At 23.6% G+C, this 26527-nt stretch overlaps 2 protein-coding genes and 1 long non-coding RNA gene across 13 annotated transcripts in view; 2 read left to right on the top strand and 1 right to left on the bottom strand.

Annotated features, from left to right (window-relative positions):
* The window catches only part of LOC107992596 (phosphatidylinositol-binding clathrin assembly protein LAP), a 39238-nt gene extending 28439 nt beyond the window's left edge, over nucleotides 1-10799 (top strand). The window contains exons 4-27 of one of the 2 annotated variants that reach the window (XM_062078274.1): nucleotides 3327-3376; nucleotides 3450-3630; nucleotides 3725-3856; nucleotides 3935-4091; nucleotides 4388-4604; nucleotides 4720-4940; nucleotides 5013-5115; nucleotides 5188-5315; nucleotides 5392-5514; nucleotides 5598-5765; nucleotides 5842-6123; nucleotides 6262-6366; nucleotides 6450-6663; nucleotides 6861-7044; nucleotides 7119-7415; nucleotides 8063-8145; nucleotides 8245-8438; nucleotides 8535-8693; nucleotides 8802-8930; nucleotides 9621-9751; nucleotides 9829-10081; nucleotides 10176-10272; nucleotides 10397-10507; nucleotides 10591-10799. In XM_062078274.1, coding sequence (XP_061934258.1) covers nucleotides 3327-3376; nucleotides 3450-3630; nucleotides 3725-3856; nucleotides 3935-4091; nucleotides 4388-4604; nucleotides 4720-4940; nucleotides 5013-5115; nucleotides 5188-5315; nucleotides 5392-5514; nucleotides 5598-5765; nucleotides 5842-6123; nucleotides 6262-6366; nucleotides 6450-6663; nucleotides 6861-7044; nucleotides 7119-7415; nucleotides 8063-8145; nucleotides 8245-8438; nucleotides 8535-8693; nucleotides 8802-8930; nucleotides 9621-9751; nucleotides 9829-10081; nucleotides 10176-10272; nucleotides 10397-10507; nucleotides 10591-10658 — 3787 coding nt within the window. In that variant the 3' untranslated portion in view covers nucleotides 10659-10799. The remainder of the gene's footprint in view (nucleotides 1-3326; nucleotides 3377-3449; nucleotides 3631-3724; nucleotides 3857-3934; nucleotides 4092-4387; nucleotides 4605-4719; nucleotides 4941-5012; nucleotides 5116-5187; nucleotides 5316-5391; nucleotides 5515-5597; nucleotides 5766-5841; nucleotides 6124-6261; nucleotides 6367-6449; nucleotides 6664-6860; nucleotides 7045-7118; nucleotides 7416-8062; nucleotides 8146-8244; nucleotides 8439-8534; nucleotides 8694-8801; nucleotides 8931-9620; nucleotides 9752-9828; nucleotides 10082-10175; nucleotides 10273-10396; nucleotides 10508-10590) is intronic. The other variant, XM_062078275.1, reaches the window with a different exon arrangement.
* Nucleotides 10800-12228: 1429 nt separating this feature from the next.
* On the bottom strand, nucleotides 12229-14562 carry LOC133666562 (uncharacterized). Its single transcript, XR_009830879.1, has 2 exons — nucleotides 13117-14562; nucleotides 12229-13036 (listed from the first exon to the last, which is right to left on the bottom strand). It is a non-coding gene; the product is annotated as an uncharacterized LOC133666562 (long non-coding RNA).
* A 26-nt stretch (nucleotides 14563-14588) lies between these two features.
* Nucleotides 14589-26527, top strand: part of LOC107992595 (plasma membrane calcium-transporting ATPase 2) — a 71523-nt gene continuing 59584 nt past the window's right edge. For 8 of the 10 annotated variants that reach the window (XR_009830876.1, XM_062078324.1, XM_062078314.1 and 5 more), the window contains exons 1-3: nucleotides 14589-15077; nucleotides 15702-15887; nucleotides 16436-16789. The gene's annotated coding sequence lies outside the window, so the exon portion shown is untranslated. Of the gene's footprint in view, nucleotides 16790-26527 lie in introns of all 10 variants that reach the window. The other 2 variants (XM_062078300.1, XM_062078308.1) reach the window with 2 other exon arrangements.

Genomic DNA, 26527 nt, shown 5'->3' with positions numbered 1-26527 from the left:
TCTTCATTATCTTTTGTATGTATTATTTTTTCTGATTTTTCAAAATTGAAAAATGATTCTAAATAAGATCACAGATATGAATTAAAAATTTTAAAAATAATGATTGAAAAGTCGATGAAAATATCAACTTGATCTAAATTTAGAGGATTGAAATATTTCTTTTGAGTTATTTACGCACTATTGTGTAATAATAAAATAATATTATGATTTCTATAAAAATATTTATTCTATATATTTGCATTAATGGTTTAAATTTTATCTTTTTTATTTTTTTGATAAAGTCGATTTTTAAATATAATCTATTATTTTATAAATATCAAAATAAATATAATATTCGAACATTTAAAATAAATATTTTTTCATTTTAGACAAATCAATAAATCATTGGTTATATATCTTATAATAATACATTTTATAATTCGATAAATTTTTTTATTCATTCATTCATTTCAATTTTTCTTCGTTATCATTAACATACTTATCTATGTATAATAATTTAATGTGAAAATTTAATTTTAAAAGTATGATATGTAATGCTAAAAAATTAAAATTTATATCATTTACATAAAAAATTCACATAATAATTTAAAATTTTAATATCAAATTCAAATTCTAATATAATTATCATTGATATTAGATTATACAGTTGATGATGAATAAATATATTATAAATAAAATTAGTTTTTTTACATTTATACAAATGCAGATTAGACTAAATCAATGTTATGAATAATAAAAATAATATCATAAATAAAAAATATACATTACATAAATAATGAAATATATCTTTTATATATAAACATAATTATAAAAATAATTATTGTTTTTATGTATATATCTATAGAATAAAACACAATATTATAAATTTCTTTGAAATTAATGCAGATTAATTAGGATATTAATATTTGACAGATTTTTAAAATCAATTTAAGAAACAAAAAACGTTCCAATAAAAGAATTATATCAAATTTATATCAAATTTTCTTTTTTTTTTTTATGTAAAATCATTACCCGATTATGTATATTATTCTGTAAAAATATATATGTATTCTATATAAATATTTATAAAATATATATTCTATAAAATATTTTTCGTACATATTATTATATTATATCTATGAATATACTTTGTTGGTTCCATTAAAACATTCACTTTGAAAACAAATTGAAAAATAATTTTTTTCGTTTTTTTATTTATCGATAATTTTTAATAAATAAATTATCAAATTCAAATTTTCAGATTTATTAGGACTGTAGATAAAAAGTTCTTGTTTTTAAAAAAGAATATTTTTTATTTCCTGATATTTTATATCAGCTATTATTAATTTACCAAATAATATCAAATACGCAAAAATAAATTAAAAATCCATAAAACAAAGTTTCAAATTTTGTTATTAAATACAAAATTAAATATAAAATTATTAAATACATCGAATTATTATTAAAGTTGAAGTGAAACAAATTTTTTGTAAATAATTATCCATTTCGAAATTTAGAAACATTGCAGAATTGTATACAAATGAAATAAAACTTGTTCCTAGTGTTTGCATATGTTTATCCTTTGATGAAAAAATCAATTTCATAATCTTAAATAATATATATATATATTGTTATAATTGTTATGAGAAAAAAAAATTAAAAAAAGAACTGGAATTGAATTTATGATTTACATATATTTTTCATTAGATACTTGACAGATATTATAAAACATCATTATACATGAGAGATATTAAAAAATCATTATCAAAATATTCTTTTTCAAATCGCTTTATGATTGGATGTATTGCTTTATTACTACGAGATAAAAAAAGGAAAATTACTAGTCATATAAAGAAGCCACTTAGTTTTAAGTATTGCGAAATCAAATTATCATTATTAAATATTCTAGGTCAATTTTGATGTATTATGTAAGATTTGAAATTGCATTGTAATGTAATTATATATATATAATGCAATTTTCATTCATTAAGCATATTTTTATAAGAGATTATCATCTCTTTTATGTTAAATTTTTTTTTTTGCATATTCACTTAATTTGTACATTCATTTGATAAGTATCATATACTTATTTTTTTATCGTTTATATTTAACATTATATGTATTTGATTTAAATTAAATATATAATTAATATGGAATTATTCATTATTATATGATTTTATTTACAATTTTATTTTTATTTTTTTTAAATAATTAAATATTATTTATATTACAAATTTTAAATAAGAGTAATATATTATATTATAAGATAAATTATCTTTATTCCTTATTGAAAATTTCTTTTTGAAAAATATTTTTAATTTTATCGAAATAATAATGTAAAATAAAAATCATTTTAATCGATTATGATGAATTTAAAATGCTTTTTACGTTTAAAAAAAACCATTAGATCATAAAACAAGAACAAGAGGATTTCCATCTTTCATTCATCGATATTCTATATTAAATCTTATTTGTAGATAAACCATTTCTGATTAATATTTATCTATTTTTATGAATATATTATCCATTCAATTAGGTCCATATTCATTCCAAGAAAATTTTTTTCACACGCATATATATATATATTGTTAAGAATAACTTGAATACATTTTTTGTATAATATACTACCGTCCGTTTTTTTCGTATGAGTAATAATATTTTTAAAATCGAATTATTTTTAAATCTTAAATTATATTTCTTAGAGAAAAATAATGCATCAGAGGAAAAGTTACTTTTTCAATATTTGTAGAGAAATATCAAATTTAGTTTCACGTACTTGGAAAATATAATGTACATTCAAATTATTTTTTTATTTATTATCAAACTCAAATTTAAATCAAGTATTAAATCAATTAATCAATTAATTATTATTTTGTCATAAATCGAATATATATTATATTTTATTATATTTATATTAATATAATCGAATATAAAAAATTATTTGAAATGTTGACTATAAAATAATGAATATGATTTCATAAATTATTATTTGCATGAACTTAAATATATTTGAAATAATTAATTTAAAAAGTAATCTTATTATCAATAAATATACAGTATAATTTGAATAAATAATTTTTAACATTCGATTAAAATATTTTCAATTCTTTTGCATTATCTCGAATTATTTTTGAATTATTTTTTACCAAGATTCTTATTTTATAAAAATAATAGATTATAATCTATTATTATTTATCTAAAAATAAAATATAATTATTGATAAGAAAATTTTTGAAATTGAATTATGAATTTGAATTATGAAATCTTGCATCAAAATTTTTAATTATTTATAAAAAAAATATATATATATCTTGATTTATTGATTAATGTAATAATTATTATTTCAGGGATTCTAAGAACATTATACAACTCATCATCAATGAACAAAGTTATATTGGTTTGTATTTATTAATTATAATAATTGAAAAATAGAATAAAAACAATTCAATAATTATAATTATTTTTTTCAGTAAAAGAAGATATTCCACCTGATACTAGTCTAAATATCTTTATTCGAGATTATGCTAAATTACGAGGAACTAAAGCTATGTGCCTTGAAGGAGGTTGTGGTGCATGTATTGTATCAGTAAAAGTTAAGAATGAGGATATATCTGTGAATTCTTGTTTAGTACCAATTCTTATTTGCAATGGGTAAGTCTAAGAACTAAGTAATTTACTGAATTTATTATTTTTATATCACTAATATTTCAAATTATTTAATTTTATATCATTTTTTACATCATAGATGGGTCATAAAAACAATTGAGGGTTTGGGTAATAAGAAAAATGGCTATCATACTTTACAAACAGGATTAGCAGGAAAAAATGGTTCTCAATGTGGTTTTTGTTCACCTGGAATGGTAATGAATATGTACAGGTATGTGTATAATTTGTATTTATATTTTATTTTAATAAAAATCTCACAAATAAATTTAATATACTTCACATTTTTTAGTCTCTTAAAAAAAAAAAATTTAACAATGAAGCAAATAGAAAATTCTTTTGGAAGTAATATATGTCGTTGTACTGGTTATCGACCAATTTTAGATACATTTAAAGCATTCGCCAATGATGCTGAGGAAAATCTTGTTAAAGATATTCAAGATATTGAAGTATGTCAATCAAGATATCAACATTAAATAATATCATATTATTTAAGCTATATTTGAAATTTTAATAATATCAATTATAAGTAATTTTTCTTAATCACTTTCTTAAACATTATATTTTATATTTATTTATATAAATATAAAATATTTATTTATATATATTTATTTACATATTTAGATATTTTATTTATTCAAAAAGATGTTTCATTCAATATCATTCATTATTTATATTTTTATTATATTCTATTTGAATCTTTTATTGAAAAATAGTTTTTTATAATAAAAAATTTTTTTATTAGGAATTATTTAATATAAAAACTTGTAAAAAAATTAGTGCGTTGTATGAAAATAGTTGTAATTGTTGTTGTACAGTCATTCAGAAAACAGAACACAAAATTGATATGAAATTGGATAATAGTGAGTTTCATAAAATTTTATCAATTGATGATTTGTTTGCATTATTTCAAAAGAATTCAAATGCGAGCTACATTTTACATGGTGGCAATACTGCACATGGTATATATACTATAATTAATAATAACTTATATTAATTTTATATTATTAAATTTTATTTATTACATAAATAATATATATTTTCCTTTTTTCTTTATTCTTCTTTACTAAATAATAGGTGTATATCGATCGGAAATACCAGATATAATCATTGATATAAATGATATATCTGATTTGCGTAATATAAGAAAAGATAATGATACTTTAACTATTGGAGGCAATGTTACCCTTACTGTAGCGATAGAAACTTTTGAAAAATATTCAAAAGAACCAGGATTTAAATATTTACAACATTTGGCTAAACATATTGATTTAATTGCTAGTGTTCCTGTAAGGAATGTAGGTAAATGCAATTAAGCATATGTAATAAATATAAAACAAATAAAAAAAATAAAAAACTTTATATTACAGATTGGATCTCTAGCAGGAAATTTAATGATTAAATACGAGCATCGAGAATTTCCATCAGATTTATTTTTAATTTTGGAAACTGCGGGGGCACAATTACATATAGGTAAATAAAAGAATTCAAATAAAAATATTTTAAATATTTAGATATGTAAATTGAATAATTTCATTTTTTTAGTGGAAGCTGGTGGTAAGAAAACTGCCATGACATTACTTGAATTTCTAAACTGTAATATGAAACACAAAATTATATACAGTATAATATTACCAGCTCTTGGCGAGGAATACGAATACAGATCTTATAAAGTATACTTTTTATATTATTATTTTATGTAATTGAATTATCTAGAATAATAATTTTCATCAAGGAAATTAAACTTAGATAATGCCGCGATCACAAAATGCTCATGCTGCTGTAAACGCAGCATTCTTGTTTAAATTGGATGGAAGTGGAAAAGTACTGGAGAAGCCAAACATTATCATAGGTGGAATAAACAAAAATTTCGTGAGTAAAAACTAAATATAATAAAAATAAATTGGAAGGTATAAATAAATAGATTTAAAAAAGAATTAAATTAATTTTTCCAGTTGCATGCTTCAAAAACTGAAAATTTTTTATTCGGGAAATTCATCTTTGAAAAGAACATAGTTAAACAAGCTTTGGATATATTAGATGCGGAGATACAACCTGACTATGTTTTGCCTGATTATTCTCCAAAATTTAGAAAAATACTTGCAGAAGGTCTTTTCTATAAAGTTTGTATTTTTGAATAAGAAATTATTGAAATTTCTAGTATAATTAAATATTTATATGAAACAAATTCTTTTATAGTTTATTTTAAGTATTAAACCAGAAAATGTGAATCCAATATTACGCAGTGGTGGATCTATTTTAGAGCGTGGATTGTCTTCTGGAAAACAAAATTACGATACAAATAAGAATCTATGGCCTTTGAATCAGCCTTTGCCAAAAATGGAAGCTATATATCAAACATCGGGTGAAGCACATTATACAAATGATTTTCCACCATTTCCAAATGAAGTTTTTTGTGCTTTTGTTCTTACCACAGTAGCTAATGGAAAAATAAAGAACATTGATGCTTCTGAAGCATTGGTATTTTTATTAAATTTAAATAAATTTAAATATTTTGCAAATTTTAACATTTTTAAACCATTAATTTTTAATTTTTTAATTTTAAATTTATAATATTTATTATATATTTTTTTTATAAATTTGAATATATATTTCTAGAAAATGAAAGGAGTAATAGCATTCTATACAGCTAAAGATATTCCTGGAAAAAATGTATTCATACCAGCAAATTCTCAATTACTATTCTTGAACTTTGATGAAGTAGTAAGTTAGATCATTAAAAAAACATGTTATTTAAAATTTAATATTCAAAATTTATAACTTATCTTAATTTTTTATATTTTAAGCTTTTTGTAGATACAAATATTGAGTATGCTGGACAGCCAATCGGAGTAATTGTTGCTACAACTTTTACAATTGCTAATCAAGCAGCTCAAATAGTAAATGTTTCCTATATTGATTTCATACCAGAGAAAATATTATTGACGATTGAAGATGTACTTGCATTAAATGATAATACTAGAATATATGAATCAACTAATTCCATTGCACAAACTAAAGGTGCAAATACAATATTTTGAATAAAGTTTATATAAAGTGTTTCATTTCACAATTATTCATTCACATACTATTACAATTTTATAGAAATAATATTTTTATTATTTTTTTATATTATAAATATAAATATATTATTATTCTAAATTTATATTATTGTTTATTATTATTTTTTTTGAACTCATTAAATTTAAATATCATAGGAAATGACGTGAAACATATAATAAAAGGAACATTTAGAAATGGAAGTCAATATCATTTTACTATGGAAACTCAAACATGTGTTTGTGTGCCAATAGAGGATGGAATAGACGTTTTTGCTGCAACTCAATGGATGGATCTCACCCAAGTAGCTATAGCTCAATGTCTTAATATAAAAAATAATAGGTAATACATACAAAATATAATGTTGAGTTTATTTAATTTATTGTTTTTTAAAGTTGCTAATTTTAATTTTACAGTATTAATATTAATGTGAGGAGATTAGGAGGTGCTTATGGTGCAAAAATATCTCGTGCTACACAAATTGCTTGTGCTTGTGCTTTAGTATGCTATAAATTAAATCGACCAGCTAGATTCATTATGTCGATAGAAAGCAATATGCTCGCTATAGGAAAACGATATGATACTCGTCAGGAATATGAAATTGGCATAAATAATGACGGTCAAATTCAATATTTGAATTCAAAACACTGGGGCAACAGTGGTTCCAATTTTAACGAATTTCATGCTCCTATAGTTGTAGAACAAATGAAAAAGTAAATATATAGAAATGATTTTAATTACTGAAATAACGAATTAGAGATATATTTAAAGTAAATGAAGATATATTTAAAGTAGTTGGAATCATAGTTTTTGAGATATTAATAAAAATGATTACTACTATTACATTGAATTATATCCATATATATATATATATTTTCGTGACAGTATACATATCAATATGCAATTATTACTTACTTATTTATATATTATAGATACATTTAGTTGGTATCTAAAATATATAACTATACAAATGAATTATTTTTAGATCTGCAAAATATCAATAAGTTCTTTATGAATAAATACATTAATTATATTAGTTACATTAGCTCGTTAAAGTTTATCTATTATGCATTTTAGATGTCGATATCACAATGTATTTATAAAAGCAATTTATATAGATAAGTAATAGCATATTGATATACATTTTATTATGACCATATATATAGATAAAATCTCAAAAATTATGATAATGTGGTATGAATTTATGATAATATAAATTATAATTCTTGAAGAAATAAATTGTTAATGAAGTTATTTTTCTAATACGTTTTCTAATTCATTGCTCTAATAAATTCAAATCAATATGTATTATAATAAATAAAAAATCATATATAGAAATTCTTCTTTATAAAAATTTTAGTTGTTATGATTACTCAACTTGGACTTATCAAGGCTTTGAAGTTAAAACTGACTTGCCTTCTAATACTTTTTGTCGAGCTCCAGGTATTTCTAATTAATAGTAAAAAATAATAAAAAAAAATAATTTTTCTAAAATTAAAGTTTAATTTAATTTTCTAATTTTATTTTAATTTTTTTTCTTAGGTTCAACAGAAGGTATAGCTATAATAGAAAACATAATGGAACACATAGCAAAAACTGTTGAAAAAGATCCATTAGAAGTTAGATATGCAAACATGATTGAGGATCACAAAAAAATATTACAACCTATGATAGAAGAACTATGTCAGAATGCAGATTATGATATTAGAAAAAGAGCTGTAGATATTTTTAATGCTGTAAGAATATTTAATTTTTTATTATAATTTTATTAGTAATTTTAATAATTTTATTGGAATATAAAATATTGATTATAATGAAATCTGTATTTATAGGAAAATCGATGGAAGAAAAAAGGAATAAGTTTGATACCTATGATGTTTCCTTTGACTATTTTTGGTCAGTTTCATGCACTTGTTTCGATTTATGCACGAGATGGCACAGTTTCTGTTACCCATGGAGGAATTGAGTCTGGTCAGGGAATTAATACTAAGGTATCAAATATCATAATTAAATTTTTTTATAATATAATATAATATAATATAATAATAAATAAATATATAATAAAAAAAATTTTTAATAAAAAAAAATTTTCATTACAGGTAGCTCAAGTAGCAGCACATACTTTAGGTATTGACTTATCATTAATCACTGTAAAAGCAAGTAATAATTTAACATCTCCAAATAATTTTGTTACTGGTGGTAGTGTTACCAGCGAGACTTGTGCATATGTAAGCTTTGTTTAAGTTTATTATTACCTTATATATATCATATATAATATATATAGAAAATATGATCAATTTTTCAATTAGTTCTCTCTTAATAAGCTTGAAATATGTTGTAAAGGACTTTATTTTGAATTTTTTTTAAAGCATAATCAATGATTGGCTTTAGGAGTTATTTGCAAAATTTTTTAATACTATAATTCTGAACTTATATGTGCATCCATAACAATATATTTGTCAGTATGTTATTTAAATTACATTTTAACATTTACTGACAGTATGAACTGCACAAAGCATAAAAAGATTTGCATTTTAATATTTGAACTGAATTTATTATATAAATTTGTTTTCTAATTATGAATAATGAAATTGGCGGAGCAAAACACAAATTAGAAAAAAGGACGAATTCCGTGCTAAACGCTGATTTTATTAATGATTATTGATTATGAGAATGCTTCAGTGATTGAAATGTCACATATACAGATTAGAAAAATGCAATAGTTTTTTACAAAAGTCTTTTACGAATAATTTAAAAATTAGAAAAAATATTTATATTTAACAAAGTTATTTAAAATAATATCTTTTAAAATATATTTCAAATTAACATTGATGAGCGGATTAATCGAAAATATTATATATTCGATTAATATTCGATATTATATACTATTTAAAACATATGTATTTTAATATCTTTAGGCAACTATGATGGCTTGCAAAGAACTAATTCAAAGATTAGAGCCTATTAAAAAGGAGTTGAAAAACTTTTCGTGGCAAAAATTAGTATTAACAGCACACTTAAAAGATGTTGATTTATGTGCGCGATACATGTATGTTTTATAATAATTTGATAGCTAAATTCGCTTTCTAATTAATATATTTATAACATATATTCATGTATATTTAGGTTTACTGTAAAAGATGATATAAAATCATATCCAATATATGGGGCAACTATAGCAGAAGTTGAGATTGATGTATTGACCGGACAACATATTATACACAGAGTAGATTTAATTGAAGATGTTGGAAGAAGTATGAATCCAGAACTGGATTTGGGACAAGTGGAAGGTGCTTTCACAATGGGTCTCGGATATTGGATGTACGAACAGCTAATTTATGATCCGAAAACTGGTCAACTAACGAATTATAGAACTTGGGTATTGTTTCTAAATTTGTCTAATTTAATATATATGTATTAAAAAAAAAAATTTTTAAAAAAATTAAAAATATATATTTTTAATTTTTTTGCAGAATTATAAACCACCAGGTGCAAAGGATATTCCTGTTGATTTTCGAGTTTATTTCCGTAGAAATACTACTAATCCATTAAGTATTCTTCGTTCAAAAGGTAAAATTATATATTATAATTAAATTTTAATTATATTAAATTATAATTAATTGATAAGATAAAATTATTAATAGTAATTTTCAATGTATTTGATTAATCTTAATAAATTATTAAATAATCATAGCTACTGGTGAACCACCATTATGTATGAGTTACGCGATACCTATTGCAATTCATAATGCACTTAATTCAGCAAGAAAAAATTCTGGAAGTAATGATGCATGGTACAATCGAGGTAAAATATTTTCAGAAATTAATATGTATTATTATTTTATTAATATAATCTATTAAATTTGTTATTAAAAATTTTTTTTTCAGAATATCCGCTTACAATAGAAAAGATTTTATTAGATAGTTTAACTACTAAAGAACAATTAGTACTTTAAAAATTTATATTTTCAATAAAACATTTAACAATTTTTTTTTAATATCTATCATTTATAATATCCAATATATTTCAGTTTATAATTATTCATAAACATATAATAAATATATAATAAATATATAATAAACAATTTTTTGATTAAGATGATTATTTATTCAATATTTATAATTCCAGATACATACATAATATTAATACAATTTATACAAAAAATATTTTTAAAGTTAATAAATATAATATATTGATTAAAAAAATTTATTTATATTATATAAATTTTTACAATATTATTAATTTTTTTTAATTGTTAATTATTTATTATTAATAAAATTAATAAAATTATTCATATTCTATTGCAATTTGTATTCAATATTGTTAGTATATTATTATTGGAAATTTATTGAAAAAATAGAATGAAAAAATTTATTTAAAATAAAAATTATATAACATCATAAATTTAATAATTGTAAGCATTTTCAATAATTTAATAAACAATTGATTGTTATGAAATTCATTAATAATCGATTTTGTAAATTAATAATTGATCATATAAATTTATTATAAAAAATAAATATATTCGTAAATTAAAAAATTTGCTGCTTATAAATTTGTGTATAATATAGTATAAAATATATAAAATATATATAAAATATATTGTGTATAGTTATAAAATTGCACAATAATGAATTTTAAAGTTAGTACTAAATACAATGAACTATACTTTGCGCGGGGCCGTAAATATAGCGTGGTTTTTTATGTTTTCTTTATTAAAAATTTATATTTTCTACAAATAAACTGATTTAAGTGATTACATTATTATGAGTAAATAGTTATTATTATTATGAGTAAATATTATTAGAATGTTATGAATATATCAGTGAAGTATATGTTATGACTATGAAAAGAATTCTGAAATGACATTGGTAAGTGACGTGGTTTTTGATCATATAGTTTTTGCTATTCGAATATAATATCAAATATAATTCATAATATTAAATTTTAATATTATAAAAAAAAAATAATCTCAAAATAGAATTTTTTTAAATCCTTTCATAATATTTGATAATTGTGAACTAAGAAATTTCTTATTGATTGTTAGAATCTTAACCTTATTAATGTTCATTTAAAATAGTATTATCTCGCGCGATTTTTTGGCGGTTGAAAAATATTTGCGATGCATTTGAATATTATGTATTGTTATAGATTTTAACAAATATTAAATTTTATAAAGAAATAAATAACTTTCTTTTTTTAAGATCTGAAAGATCTTAAACTTTACAAACTTAACTTTCTTTTTATTAAATTTTTTTTATTAAAAATAATTTAATTTAGGAATATATTTCATATAATTATCAATATAAATTCTAATATATTTCTGATTGAAAGAATAGTTATAAATGATCTCGTTTATTTTTCAACAATATTATAATTTTAGTTCTTTTAATTATATACTAATTCAGATCTCATCAATTAAGTTACTTTATGTTCATATATTATTTAGATATTTATAAATCAATTAAAAAAATAAAAAGAATATTTTAAAATATTAGTTTGTTAGTAAAAAAAAAATCATAAATTAAATCAGCAGAAAATTATATTTTTATCTTATTTACTTGCATATTATAATATTTATTTGTATACTACATATATATATAAATATTTTTAAATGTTTTGTAATAACGATTTTCTTTAATATTTATAGAATAATTTTGAAAGAAGTTTTATATTATAAAAAAACATATATATGTATGTATATATCATTGTTAATATAATTATGATATTTATTTTAGACGAAAAATTTATATATAATTCTTAAATCAAAATTTGATTTAATGAAAAAATTTTTAAAAAACATATATATATACATATATAAATATACATATTAAAATTTAATAATTTAACAATTCTTAATAATTTGTATAATTTCAATTTATAAAAAATATTTGAAATATTTGAAATTTAATTTGATCAATCATATAATAGTATATTATATTTTTATAATATAAATGAAATTTAAATTCTTTCCATTAGATGGCACAGCATACTCCTTATATGAAATCTTTTAAAAATAGGATTACTAGGAGAAATCCTTTAACGAGGAATTTTTTATCTCTTTCTTTATCTTCTTCATAATCCCATCATTGGTATCGTACTTATATCATCTACATTATATAAGCCTACATAGGATTGCCAAATACCATTGAATCATAAGTCATTATTAATCAACTTTCTTCTCTTCCACTATTTTTTTCTTAAATCTCTCAAACCCTTTAAATGCCTCGATTTGGTAACGTTGTTTAAAAGATACAATCTTGCACACGTTTATTTTTCTTTAACGAAACATTATACATATAAATATTAGACTTTGCTTATAAGAACATTCTTCTAAGAGGAAAACAAATCTGATTGGTTATTTTTGGTAAATCAAATATCATCAAATTTAACTGAAAATATCATTTACTTACATTAATATTGCATAAACAAAAAAAAAATTTTTTTTCTTTTATTCATATATTGTTTTAGTAGACTTCAATATTATTATAGGTTATGTTACACAAATGGAATATAGCTGAATAAGTTTTTTGATTATCGTTGATTGTATAAAAATAAGTAAAAACTATTTGATTAAGTCATATATAAACTAATGTTTTTTTCTTATTTAACAAAAATTGATGTATTACAATTATGATGTTAATGTTTGACGTCAGTCATTGTTCATCATCGTTGATAAAATAAAATTAATTGTATTAATTCTCTGCAATAAAATTAATCTCACTATTAGTATACGTTGAAATTAGTGGTAGCACAATTTTAATGTACACGTTGAGTGACATGCATGACGTCAAAACACATCATTCCAACGGAAACCTGTTTGAACTGGAATCATACGATAGCATATCATAATTTTTCCAGAATATTGCATATAAATATTTTTCAGTATATCATATTCAAACTTAAAATATTTTATAATTATTTGAATTGAAAAATAAAATTTCATTTTTAATTTACGTTATAGAGAATATTAATTAAAAGATCATTATCGTATTAGTTAAAGTTAAATTGATTTAAATTTTTCTATTATACAATATTCGTATTAAGTATATATTAAGTATATTTACAATTATTACGAAATTAATTTGTTGATATAGCAATTATAATTTTTTAAATATAAATATATATAATTGAATTTTACTCTATTGTAGAAATGGAAAATATCAAAGGAGGGGATTTGATGAATTTTTTTTGGCAGAAAGTATTTTGAGATTTTAGGAACTTGCTTAGACATGCGCAGTATACATTTGAAAGCAATCAGAGATTACCGCTTTTAATGTGGTAAATCGACTGATTCTTTTGAAGAAATAGAAAATCCTAAAGCAATCCTAAATTTAAAGTAACATATATTTATCCTAATTGTCTACTTATCTTAATATTGATAACTAATATAAAAAACAAGTATTCCTTTACATTTAAAAAAAATCATATTTTTTAATATATCCCATATTACGTTTTAAAATATAATTAATTAATATTTCAAAGTATCAATTAAAAAAATAATAGATAAGAGCATAAGATTATTTGAAAAGTATGGAATTCATATGGAATTTATATACAGGTCAGAATTCAAATTAATTTAATTGTGTAATCTTTACATTTTTTTTTCGGTTAAAATTTGAATTTGATTGTTCGATGATCATCAATTATTACTAAAAAATATTTAAAAACCGAATCGTTTTTTAAAAAAACGATCTTTTTTTATAAAAAAATTTTTGTGATTTTTAATATTTTAACTCAATTTTTTAATATTTTCACTCAAGTATACGCGCAGTACTTTTTCAGAAAGAGCAAAAAGATGAATGAGAAACATAAGAAACATGACATAATACACATACATGTATATACAACCATAGAACAAAAATCAGATAAATATATCTTACTATATTTATATAATAACAGTTTCAAAATTATTAGATAATTCATAAGAAAAATAAATTTTCATATATATAATATCATACATATAATATAATATCATAAAAATATAAAAAAGAAATAATAGAGAAATACGATATGAAAATAGTACAAAGAAAAAATAATAAAAAACAGGGGTAGTATGTTAAAGGGTTGGGCATTACAATTGCGTAATCCGCATGCTCATAGACTTGGAATATTTCAGATAGTAAAAGCACAACAGTCGAACGAAGACCGCAGTACCGTGCAGTTCGGGTGCAGTGACTTGCACCGAATTTGTGTGCACGAAAAATCTTCAACTTTTTTGTGCCTTTTGCGTGTATTCTATTCCTATTCTTCCTCTCTTTAAATCTTTTTTATTCTTTCTCTCTCTCTCTCTCTCTCTCTCTCTCTCTCTCTCTCTCTCTCTCTCTATTCTTTCTCTTACAACACATCAATATGTAATATCCAATTAAAACATGTACGTACATCTCCGAATGTCTATTAATAGTATAACTTTATTAAAAAAAATTTATGCACGCGTGTAAACAGAACATACATTATATAAAATTAGAAAAAATTTTACGCACACATTACATAAAATATGTAAAATCACAAAATACATAATTTATAATAACATACAAGAAGAGACGAGAGAGAAAGAGGAATACATCTCTGTATATATAGGTTTCACGCGACACATGAGGCCAGCAACATATTCGTGAAACGAAGCATACTCGTGTGCGCGCGCATGCAAGGATTGCCTCTATATAGCTCTCAAATTTCTGATAACATGCAATGTGTTTAATTCGATCAATCTATATGAAAAAAAGATCCATTTACATTTTTATAAATTTCCATAATACGAATTATTATTAATTTTTTAAAATGATAAATCATATGAAAAATAAAAAAAGATACGTATTATTTTTATTTTCTTTTTTCCTTTTCATTTTTCTCTCTCTTGATTTTCTATGTGTTAACAAAAAATTAGGAAGATAATTAAACATTTTATGAAAAGTATATTATGAAAAAATATCTAGTTATTACGAAAAAACTAGGTATCCACATATAAAGATACCAACATATTATTTTCACTGTATAGATCCAATATACAGAGTGTGCCTAAGGTTATAGATGTTCTCTGTGTCTTCGCGAAGAAGCACTATGAGAAATGAAAGAGGAGGGGTGATTAGGGTGGGGGTGGCAGAGGGAGAAGTGATTTTCCAACGGTCGTCAGCATAGTAGTGCATGCGCGGCGCGTCGCGACGCGGCGCCTCGCGGAGAAAAAGTAAGAAGTAGTAATTTCCTCTCTTCGGTTTCTTCCCGTGCGTTTCTCCTCATAGACGTCGGATCTGTGCTACATTCTTACACGTTCCCTCATTCTTGTTCGTTCAAAGCGTGGAACATTCTTTTATTTCCTCCTTTTCTGTCAAACTTTGTGTTTCTTTTGATGTCTTCTTTTTTTTTGTCTTATAATATACATATACGCACCTACTATTTTTGCTCACTTCTCTCATGCCCGTTTGTGTTAGAGTGTGTTAAAGATTTTTAACGGTGACGGTTAAATTATTCAATCGCATTTTCTCGCTTTTCGAACCAGAGAAAAAAGCTCATCGGGAGCTGCGCGTGTATTTTCGTGCGTCGTCAGGGTCTCGTGTTGGTGGGTCACGCCGTGCAAGAGCTAAGAGAGGCTGCTGTTTCTTCTCGCTTTATCTTCAAAGACTTTTCATTTCATCTTTTTTTTTAAATCTTTTTTTTTTAAGTTCAGTTTTTCGTTAATACATGTGAGACAGATATTCGAATATCGTCTTTTTTTTTCTTGGTTTCTTTTGGCAGTCTCTCGTCGTCCTCGGTGTGCAGCAGCGGCGACAAGCGGCAGCACCCAGTAACACACTGCGACGAGCGGGCGTCCGTGACACGATCCAGGAGAATCGAGCGATCCGTTTGTTCGTAGTTGCAAGTATACGAGTGCTCCGAAACGCGCGAATAAATGTGTCGGTCACGGTACAAGACGTGAAGCGGGGGAATATACGGCAAGTGAGTATATTTTTAGTAGCAAGCGCCAAGCGCTAAGGCAGAGTGGTATAAACGGCGCGCAGTGGCCTGATGAAGCGGCGTATGTGACATCAAATTTCTCTCTCTTGCCACCTCGACGAGACACCGAGACATCTTGCAGACTATCAGCGCGCGGTGAGTATTGCCCCGAACCCTAACCGATTGATTCGCCATTCCGCAAAGTCGCTCTTTGCCCCGCCTCCCCCTTCATCTATGTATGCCCACCCAATACCATCTCCTCTGCAAGTTGATGCATCCTCTCACCCCTCCGATCATCCGTTGGATCATGGCTTATACTCGTGTCTTTATATTCGCACGTGTACGAAACTTTAAGCATATATTTCTATTTAGGATTATACGAACTTTATTTTTTCTTTTTTCTTTCATTCGTTTACATATATACATTAATTCTTGTATATCCATAATTTTTTTAATTTTCATTTCCTTTTCTATATAATTTTTCTAACTTATTTTTTCAATGAATTATATATTTCAATTTTATTTCAATGTCTTTTTTCTAATTGTAATTTTGAATCAATTTCTTTTCGAAGTTTCAAGATACATCCAAATTGTTGGTCGGATGCATGGATCACTGCACGATAGTGACATTACGAAAATTATGTAACCGTCCGTTCGATCTGTCCTTCGTTCCTTCCCTCTTGGTTCCTCTTCTCCTTCCTCGACCTACCTACCCTTGGTACGTGGCTCTCGCTGCTACAACCTCTCCCTACTCTTAGAGACCACCCCTACGCCGCTCCTCTTGCCCCTCCCACTTTGCACCGGTCGCTGTTGAACATTATTTCGGGAGTGCCAGCCAGCCTGCCAGAGCCCGCGTGCGATAGACTGAGACAGAAAGATTTACTATCCTTGTAAACGGTCTCTCTTTCCTATACCTCGTGTGTCCCGGGATCGGACAGGCGCATTATCACGCGCAGCTTTTGCTCGCGCTGCATTCCTCTCCTGCATTGTTTGCCTTTTTTCACTTCTTATTCTTTATCTTGAACTTCCACCCTTTCATAGAATAGGACTTACATGAATGACTAGATGTCTCTATAATATTGTAATGATAACGTAAACTTATCTGTTGGAGTATTCATATAGTAATATATTTCCAGTTATCTCCTTATTTGTCATTTATCATTTTCACTATTCATAATATAATTATTTCAAATTATTTCAATCTAATTACAATGATTTGGTTTCTTTAAAACTAATATATTTCATCATTGGATAGTTTGATTTTATTATAAATTATATAAGGACAGGAAACATTATTATTCACTGATCTCATTGATTCGTGATAATCGAAATCGAAGATAGTTCGAATTATACGAATGAAGAAATCAACGAGGTATTCTATTTCTATATTCCTGGGTATATATATGTACGTACAATTCACTAGTTTGTCGTTTTTTGTTATTACAATATTTCATTGGAAATATTTATTTTCTCAGAACACGATTTTGAATTACACAAATTTAAGTTAAATATAAGCGAATTATTGAATGTTTCTATAATATTTGTTGCATTTTTTAAATAAAAATTTGTATATGATACAGATAGATATAATAATACATATGATAAATTAAGATTTAATAATAATTTTATGACTGGGATGAATTAATCAGTTGTTCTGGTATACAGTAGAAAGGGTCGTGATTAGAGAGACTCGTAATCTTCATGTCTTTAATTCGATCATTTTCGTGTAATAATCATCCATAAAATTTCTCAACCTCCACTATTGGTGGCGACCATCGGATTCCCCCACTACGTTGCCATGGGCGCACGCCTTTGCTCTCCCCGATTCGCTTTGTCCTGAAATACATCGAAGGCGTTTACATACACATACATACACCAGCTTTCTGTCCTCGTTTTGTCCTGCTTTCATAGTATCGACCCAATACGGCTGACCTAGACTCACTTGCAAGGAAGTGTACTCAACCTTTGACACTTACTCGCGAGCTGACGAAACCAACCGCGATCGATAGCCCGTCAAAACTAATTACGCACGTGGAGAAAACGATCGTGTAAGATAATTAGTTTAGTGACTGGTCTTATTGCATCCGTTTTATTACATTTGGAATACACGCATTATTTTAGTATTTTTTATGATGATTACATTAAACAAATTCATCAAAAGATCGCATTATCATACTCAATTAGTTCTAATGAACCATATATGAATCCGGAAATTATAAAATTAGAAAAATTACAAAAATTAACAATTATTAAGATTATAATTAATTGTTTATTATAATTATATTTATAATTAAAGAGATGATAAAGATTATATATTAATTATTAATACAAACACGATAATTAAATTTATGTATTTCGTATTTTAATGTTTTTATGTTTTTCTTAGTGATTGAAAAAATTTGAAATGATTATATGGTAAATATTTATAAAATAAATGGAGAAATTTAGAGACTTGTTTTAGGGATTGATAGTCTTCTATACATGTCATTTCGTATACATGTCTTTTCAATGAAAGATTAAGTTTTAGCCATGAATATATCGATCTATCAACCTATATTAGAGTTAACGTATATATAAAAAAAATTATATAGTTATGTATCAAATATAGTTGATAGAATATTATAAGAAGAACATAGAAAACGGTAGGAAAAATAAAATTATTATTTTTATTTGTTCTGAATTTCTTTATTTTCTGTATTAGAATAGAAATAAGAATCAATGATTGTTATATTTTTAAGAAATTTATTATTTTTTTAAAAATGGTATTTTTTATGAAGAAGATTATAAAAATCATAACAAATTCTATAAATTCTAAAAATTTTAATGCTATAATTATAATTCGTAGAAAGAAAAGATCTTGTCTAAATTTTTCAATTATTTTATTACTTAAAAAATTGATTTTTTTTTATATTAAAACAGATATTTTCATATGTCTTGTAAATTATATTATTTTATTCTACCTTAAATAGTTTTTTTTATTATAAATGAAACTATTCTTTCAAGAAAAATTTATTAATTGCATTATTTTATTACAATTTTTGTATTTACAAATCTTTGCAAGTTAATTCCATATTATCCAAATATTATCGAATATATAGATCGAATATATAGATTAAAAAAAGTTTTGCATTTCAGAAAATGTTTTAGAAAATTTACTTAAAATATAAAAATCCTCAATTCTCCTTCATATGAAATCAATACTTTAATGGATTTGAAATGTTGATTTTTATTTTTGAAATGTTGAAATATTCTTATTATTTATCTAAAAATGATATTTTAAAAACAATATTTTATATAATATAAAATTACATATATTTTATAAACAAAATCAAATATGATTATGGAAATTTTTTTCAATATTTGTTAAATATTTAAAATCATTTATTATAATACATTCTGTATACAAGAATTTTAGAAGTTTATATATTTATATATACATAATATAAAATACACGATATTACATACATTACGATTTTTAATATTGAAAGTTAATTTTGTTTTCAAATTATATCAATTGATATTGTACAAAATTGTCTCTTGATAAATTAATTGATATTCAATTACGGCGTGATCACGAATTTATGAATCACGTTTATGTGATTTTTATGAAATTATGAATTTATTGATTTCAGAAAGAAAATTTAATTGCGTTGATGTTTCGAATCAAAAATTATATGTACCACGTATGCGTAATAACTATGTAATCGTCATTGGTCCTTTCCATAACGATTTTTCATAAGTTAATTGTTTGTTATCATCAAAACATAGTTTTATATTGATATGTTTGGTTCCTTGTACGACACATTAACCACTCGAGACCCGATCAAGACATCAAGACTGCCACGTGCTGGGAATTTATTGACCCGTGATATATACGAAAATTTTACCAGGAAGCGTGTTGTTATATAGTTCCCGGCGCGCCGCAGACACTATCTCATCTCTGTCTATTCTGTGTGGCTGGTACGCATCATAGTAGATTAAAAATAACTAGACACGTGTGTGAACTGGTCGAGCGTGCGCGGCGTCCAGAAATAAAGCAGCAGCTCGTCGATTAACTTTTTCGAGGCGAAACTTTGCTGCTGGCCAATATGCATCGTTAGTAGTCGCCATCACCGTTGCCACTATACTTTTTTTTCTTCTTTTTTGATATCCGTTGACTTCTTGTTAACATGACGCGGTTATTTTAACATTTGATTTGTCGATTCACTAGCATTTTTCTGGAGACGCTTTTTTTGAAATGTGTTTATATATGTCCATTCGAATTAGAACTGATCGGTTAAACCATCATTTTATGAAAAAGATTTTTGCAAGAAAATATAACATAAGATTAATCGATATGACTTAACCTTATTTTCTAAGAAGTTTTGAACCAATTTGAAGACGCTTTGATTAACGGTTTAAAATCAAAGTACTTTTTGTTTTTTTATATCGTGTTATTTTTTTCATCATTTAATTTGTTTATTTTTTATATTTCTCATTGTTTTTATACTATTAATAACTTTGTAGAAAAAATAATGTCAGATTCCTAATAGGAAATTTTCAGTGAATATAATTAATATATATATCTTAGCGAAGTATTTCAATTTGTTCCGCAATACGTCATATTCATTCCTTTTTTTAACTTTATCGATTTTATTAATTTAAATTGTAAAATGATTTTCAGTAATTTAAAAAGCTATTATTGAGAAGGGGGAATGTTTATAGGGCAATTGAAACATTTGTTTAATATATGATACATAATATAACTATGTTTTGAGTTTCCAAGGCAAATGGTTTGAAAATTTCGAGATTCCTTCGAAATGAATTTCGTATTCTCACTTTGGCTCTTAGCCACTTCTTTATCGAAGAGAAGAAAATTTATATATATAGTATATATATGTATGTATATATGTATCTTTATATATCAATATATATATATATATTGGCGACTGAGATAAGTTTTTTGCTCTTATTCAAGACTTTTGTATAAATTTGTATGACAGCGACAATCATTCTTGCATTAAAATTTTCTATTTTTCCTCATTTTTAAATTCTTGCTATCATAGTTTCCATCTCAATAAAATAGGTCAAAGACGATGCCGTGGAAATTATTTTCTATGAAACAATCTAAGTATTCTTAATTCTAATTCAATCTAAAGAATCTCGTTATTGTAACAATTATTGAAACATTTGGAATTTTTCTTTTTTATTTTGATTTTATTGTCCTACTAGTCAACATGTATGTAAGTAAATTTTCAACGTTATTTATATTTTTGAATACATTTTGAATCAAACTTTTTAAATCATTTTTCAATCAATTTATTTTATTTTCAATATTTTAATTTTCAATATTAAAATTTTTGTAATTTTTAAATTAGAATATAACAAATTTATAGATACTATGAAGTTTATTATTTGCTGTTATAACGATGAACAGATATAAAATCAGATATCTTGTTTGAAATTCCATCAGACAAACAGTTCAAGTCATTTGGAATAACAAATATGATGATTCACAGTTCATAGTGGGAAGAAACGTTCGTGATCAGAGATCATTAAGAAAAAGGTCGTCACCAAACGTGATAAAAATTTTTCGCTAACAAAGTTAAGTTAATGTTTAATAATAAAGTAAATATTTGATAATATAATTCATAATATCTTGAAATAATTAAAGAAAATCTAATATAATTTACGAAATATTCAAGGAATCGCATTTCTGGATAATTCACACAAATAAAATATATAAAGCAGAATTAGGATATACTTAATGTATGTTAATATAATCTTATAATATATTCAAAAATACTTCATTGCTTTAGTATTTTAAAATCATTATATGTGTGTGTGTGTGTGTGTGTGTGTGTGTGTGTAATACGAAGTGAAAATATCATTTATAATGTTTAATTAATTCTAAATTTTTGTTTGTGTAATTTTTCTCAATATTAATTTTAAAAATCATCTTATATATCATATGTTATCGCATTATATTTTCGCTTGATATAGTAATTTGCTGTTTTATCAAGCAATTTTTCCATCGAGAGGTCAATGAAAACGTTATCTTGAAATTTGGGAACGCTATTAATGGAAAAATATTGGTCAATCGATGCCAAAAGGATTGATGTACGTCGACTCGACGTCTAGTCTGTCGGTACTTTGGCACTCTTCACTAGCACAAACACTTAACGTGACTGTCTGCCAAGTTTCTTGATTGCTGTAAATCATCGGAATTCCCCATGTTTAATGTTTAGACATTGTTGTTGAAATATATTGTTCAAATTATCGATAATTTATATTATAAAAATTTTAAATTTTTCTTTTGTTTATTTGATATAATGTATCATCTTAAGGAAATTAAGAAAATAAAAAAAAAACAATATATAAATGATAATGATATGTAATAATAAAAATGTATAAAATATTAAATGTATAAATCATTTTAAGGAAATTAAGAAAATTAAAAAATATAAATGATGATGATATAATTACATAAAAATATAGAAAATAAATAATTCAAATTTATAATTTTGTTATGCAATATATTTCTATCAACAAATATAAATATTTAATAAAATTGAGAAATTGATATCAATCATGAAATGATTTTTAACATAGTATGTATGTATGTCAAAATCTTTTAATTCATAATATTTATTATATATTCATTATATATTATTTAGTTATCGTGACAGATTGATATTATAAGATTTTTTTATACTATATTAGAAATCATCGAGAATAATGCTTAATTTAAAGAACTAATAATGAGAGATTTTAAAATAGATAGAAATTATTTACGTGGATAATTGATCACGAATATTCGATATATTATATATAATAAATTATTATATTTTATTTTCTATATGTTGAATGAAAAGTTAACTGAGTTTGAGCATAATTTGCGAAACGTGTTTTAATGATCGGATAAATCGCATAAAAACTACTGTCGTACGATAGTTAGGTTCGTACTACTTAAACATCTATTTCTTTTTTCATTTCACTATGTCATATTTTATATTAATAGATATTATATTCAAAGTGATTCGATATACCATTACAAAACATACAAATTTTGTTATTAATTAAAAATCACATATTAATAATTTCATTTTTATATAAATATGTAGATTTTTCAAAAAAAAATAGAAGTTAAATTAAACTTCTAACTTTGAGTTAAGTTTTTGAAAGTACATACATATAATTCATCAAAGAAGTAACAAAATAAAATCAATTTTATAAAGAATTAAGAATGTTCTGATTACTCATATATCAAAAATATTAATATTGATTATAATATTCAATTATAATTTCATCGCTGATTATATTGATTAATATAATTAATAAGTATTATTTCTGATACTTATGATTATACGAACATTTGTTATAGCGCAATTATATATATTAATATATATTAAAATATATACGAATAATTATAGGAACTATATATGTCAAATTTTACGTATATTATATGCGTTATAGTGATAATAAGATATATAGATATTATATGGTTTGTTGAGCTATATAATCAACATATCAACATATCAACATATGTTACGTTTCACGTATTTTCTTATATTTGTTTTTTAGTGCTTTTTTTATGAATCTGAACATTTGTATTATATAAACTAACTACAATTACTTGTAAAAGATCATTATATAAGAATAATAAATATTTTCGATTTTCGATTTTTTTATTCAATATTTTTACATTTTTTTTAATTTTCACTAGAAATTTTTATTGCTAATATAAAAAACTTTTTATAATTAAGAAAAAAAATTTTTTTTTGATATCTGTAATTAAACAAAATGACAAAATGAAAATCGTGTGATTGTATACATAATACATCATTGTATACATACTTTTATCAAATCAACATCTGTAATTTTAATGTGTCGTGTGTCTGATCTTTTACATCATGATAATAATGATCATGTATATCGATTCAATTGTTCATTGGCATTATCTTTGGATTGCATGATGAGAGAATCACTTTGCATATATATCATATTGTGCCAGCTATAGATATTTTACTCGTGTTTCATCTTAAATATTAAATTAAAATTAAACGAATTGTTATTTTTAAATATATATAAATGAAAAATTGATATATTAATTATTTTTTATAATAAAAGATTATTAAATAAAATTAATATAATTTTGTTATTTAAAAATCTGTAAACGAGAGTCCATTAGAAAAATGTAAGAAAATGTTGATGTAATTATGATATAATACGATTCAGTTTTATAGGACACCTTATGTATAACCGACCTTCGTTCCCTCATTTGCTTATTAACAAGGGTATTTTAAAAGTGATGTCAATGAATGATCAATACGCGTAATGTTAGTGATTATAATCAGCCAACGGACAGAATTTCTAATATACCTACTCGAAAGAAGCCGTGTAATTACCTGACTCGGATGTTTTCAAGGTTTCTTCGGTTCGTTGAAACGATTATATGAAGATGGAAAAAGAATTCCGTGAAACTCTCAGATTTAAATTTTATCTTTTTCCCTAATATTCCTTTTATTTTTCGAAATGATATAGCATAAAATTTCCCCTTGATTAGATTTATCAATTTTTGTCTACCTAAATATATATAATATGTAATATTACATGGATACTAAAAAATAAATGAATGTATATATCTATGGAAATTTTATCTCGATAAAATTTATAAATTTTGCTATAAGCATCTGTTATGAATATTATTTAATAATTCTAGAAACAAGAGATTTTTATCTTTATAGGATTCAATATTAGTTAGTTTAAAATTAATTTCTAATTAAAGTAGAAATGAAATCCCAGTTCAATGAATTTTGTATTAAGAAGGTGTGGCAAATTTAAACGCATTCAATAAATCGTTAAAAAGATGGTCTTTTTTGAATGGAGGCAATATTCCACGGCAAATGAGAATAAACTTTTTATCCTCCTTTTCTTTTTTCTGCAATCTATAAAACAAAAGAACTCGAATAATATTAGAGATTTATGTTGTATGTATATGTATTATGTTTCTCTAATCATGTATGTAGAAATAGAAACAGAGAAAGAGAAATAGAGCTCGAAATGTATCCAATACATTTTGAAGCCTTTTTAAATTATGCTAGTGTTCTTAATATAGAAGATTAATAATTGGAATTATTTTTACACTATTTTTTATATTTGTATTTTTTATCAACATATATTTTGATTGGTAAAATTCTTGTTTTTCTGTATCTTGTAATCTTGTGAATTTTAATCGATCAGATATAGATTAATCATATATAAATATACATAATTTTCTGGTCATTTTCTTTTTAATTTTTTTATGGTTCCAATATAATATACGAAATTGTAATCTATTCTATGGAAGACTAACAAAGCGAAATCAAGGACGCCGTTTATTAAGGGCTTCGATACCGATCAATACTGTATAATCCAGTAGCGTATAACGTTTATCTATTCTCAACGGAAAATATAAGTGGCATTTAAAAATCTTTTGATAGTGAAAATATTTTTGTCATAATTTTGCATTATTTTCGAATTTTCTTGAACTTCAAATGAATAAAAATATAGGGATAAAAAATATATATTCCATTTACTTGATTGCAATTGTTTATATTTTTTTTAAATTTAAAATATTAAACATATTTGATGAATTAAAATATTTATATTTTAAAAATCAATGATTTAAATTTTTATGATTTCGATACATTTTTATGTACATAACTGTGTAGAGCTTCATAAAAAAAAATCTATATTAGGTGATACAGTATTCATTACTAACGGACTATTTTAGAATACAATATCTGATAGAGTAATTGACCAAGGTGTGTCAAATTATTTATTACATTCGTTGCAGTGATATATCAGTAGTTGCATAGATTGGTTGATTTGCGCATGTCTTTACATATCGCTTAAAAATGAAATATAACATTA

This window comes from Apis cerana, linkage group LG8 (assembly GCF_029169275.1).
Source record: "Apis cerana isolate GH-2021 linkage group LG8, AcerK_1.0, whole genome shotgun sequence".
Classification (NCBI taxonomy): Eukaryota; Metazoa; Arthropoda; class Insecta; order Hymenoptera; family Apidae; genus Apis; species Apis cerana.
This window is presented reverse-complemented; position numbering and strand designations above follow the sequence as displayed.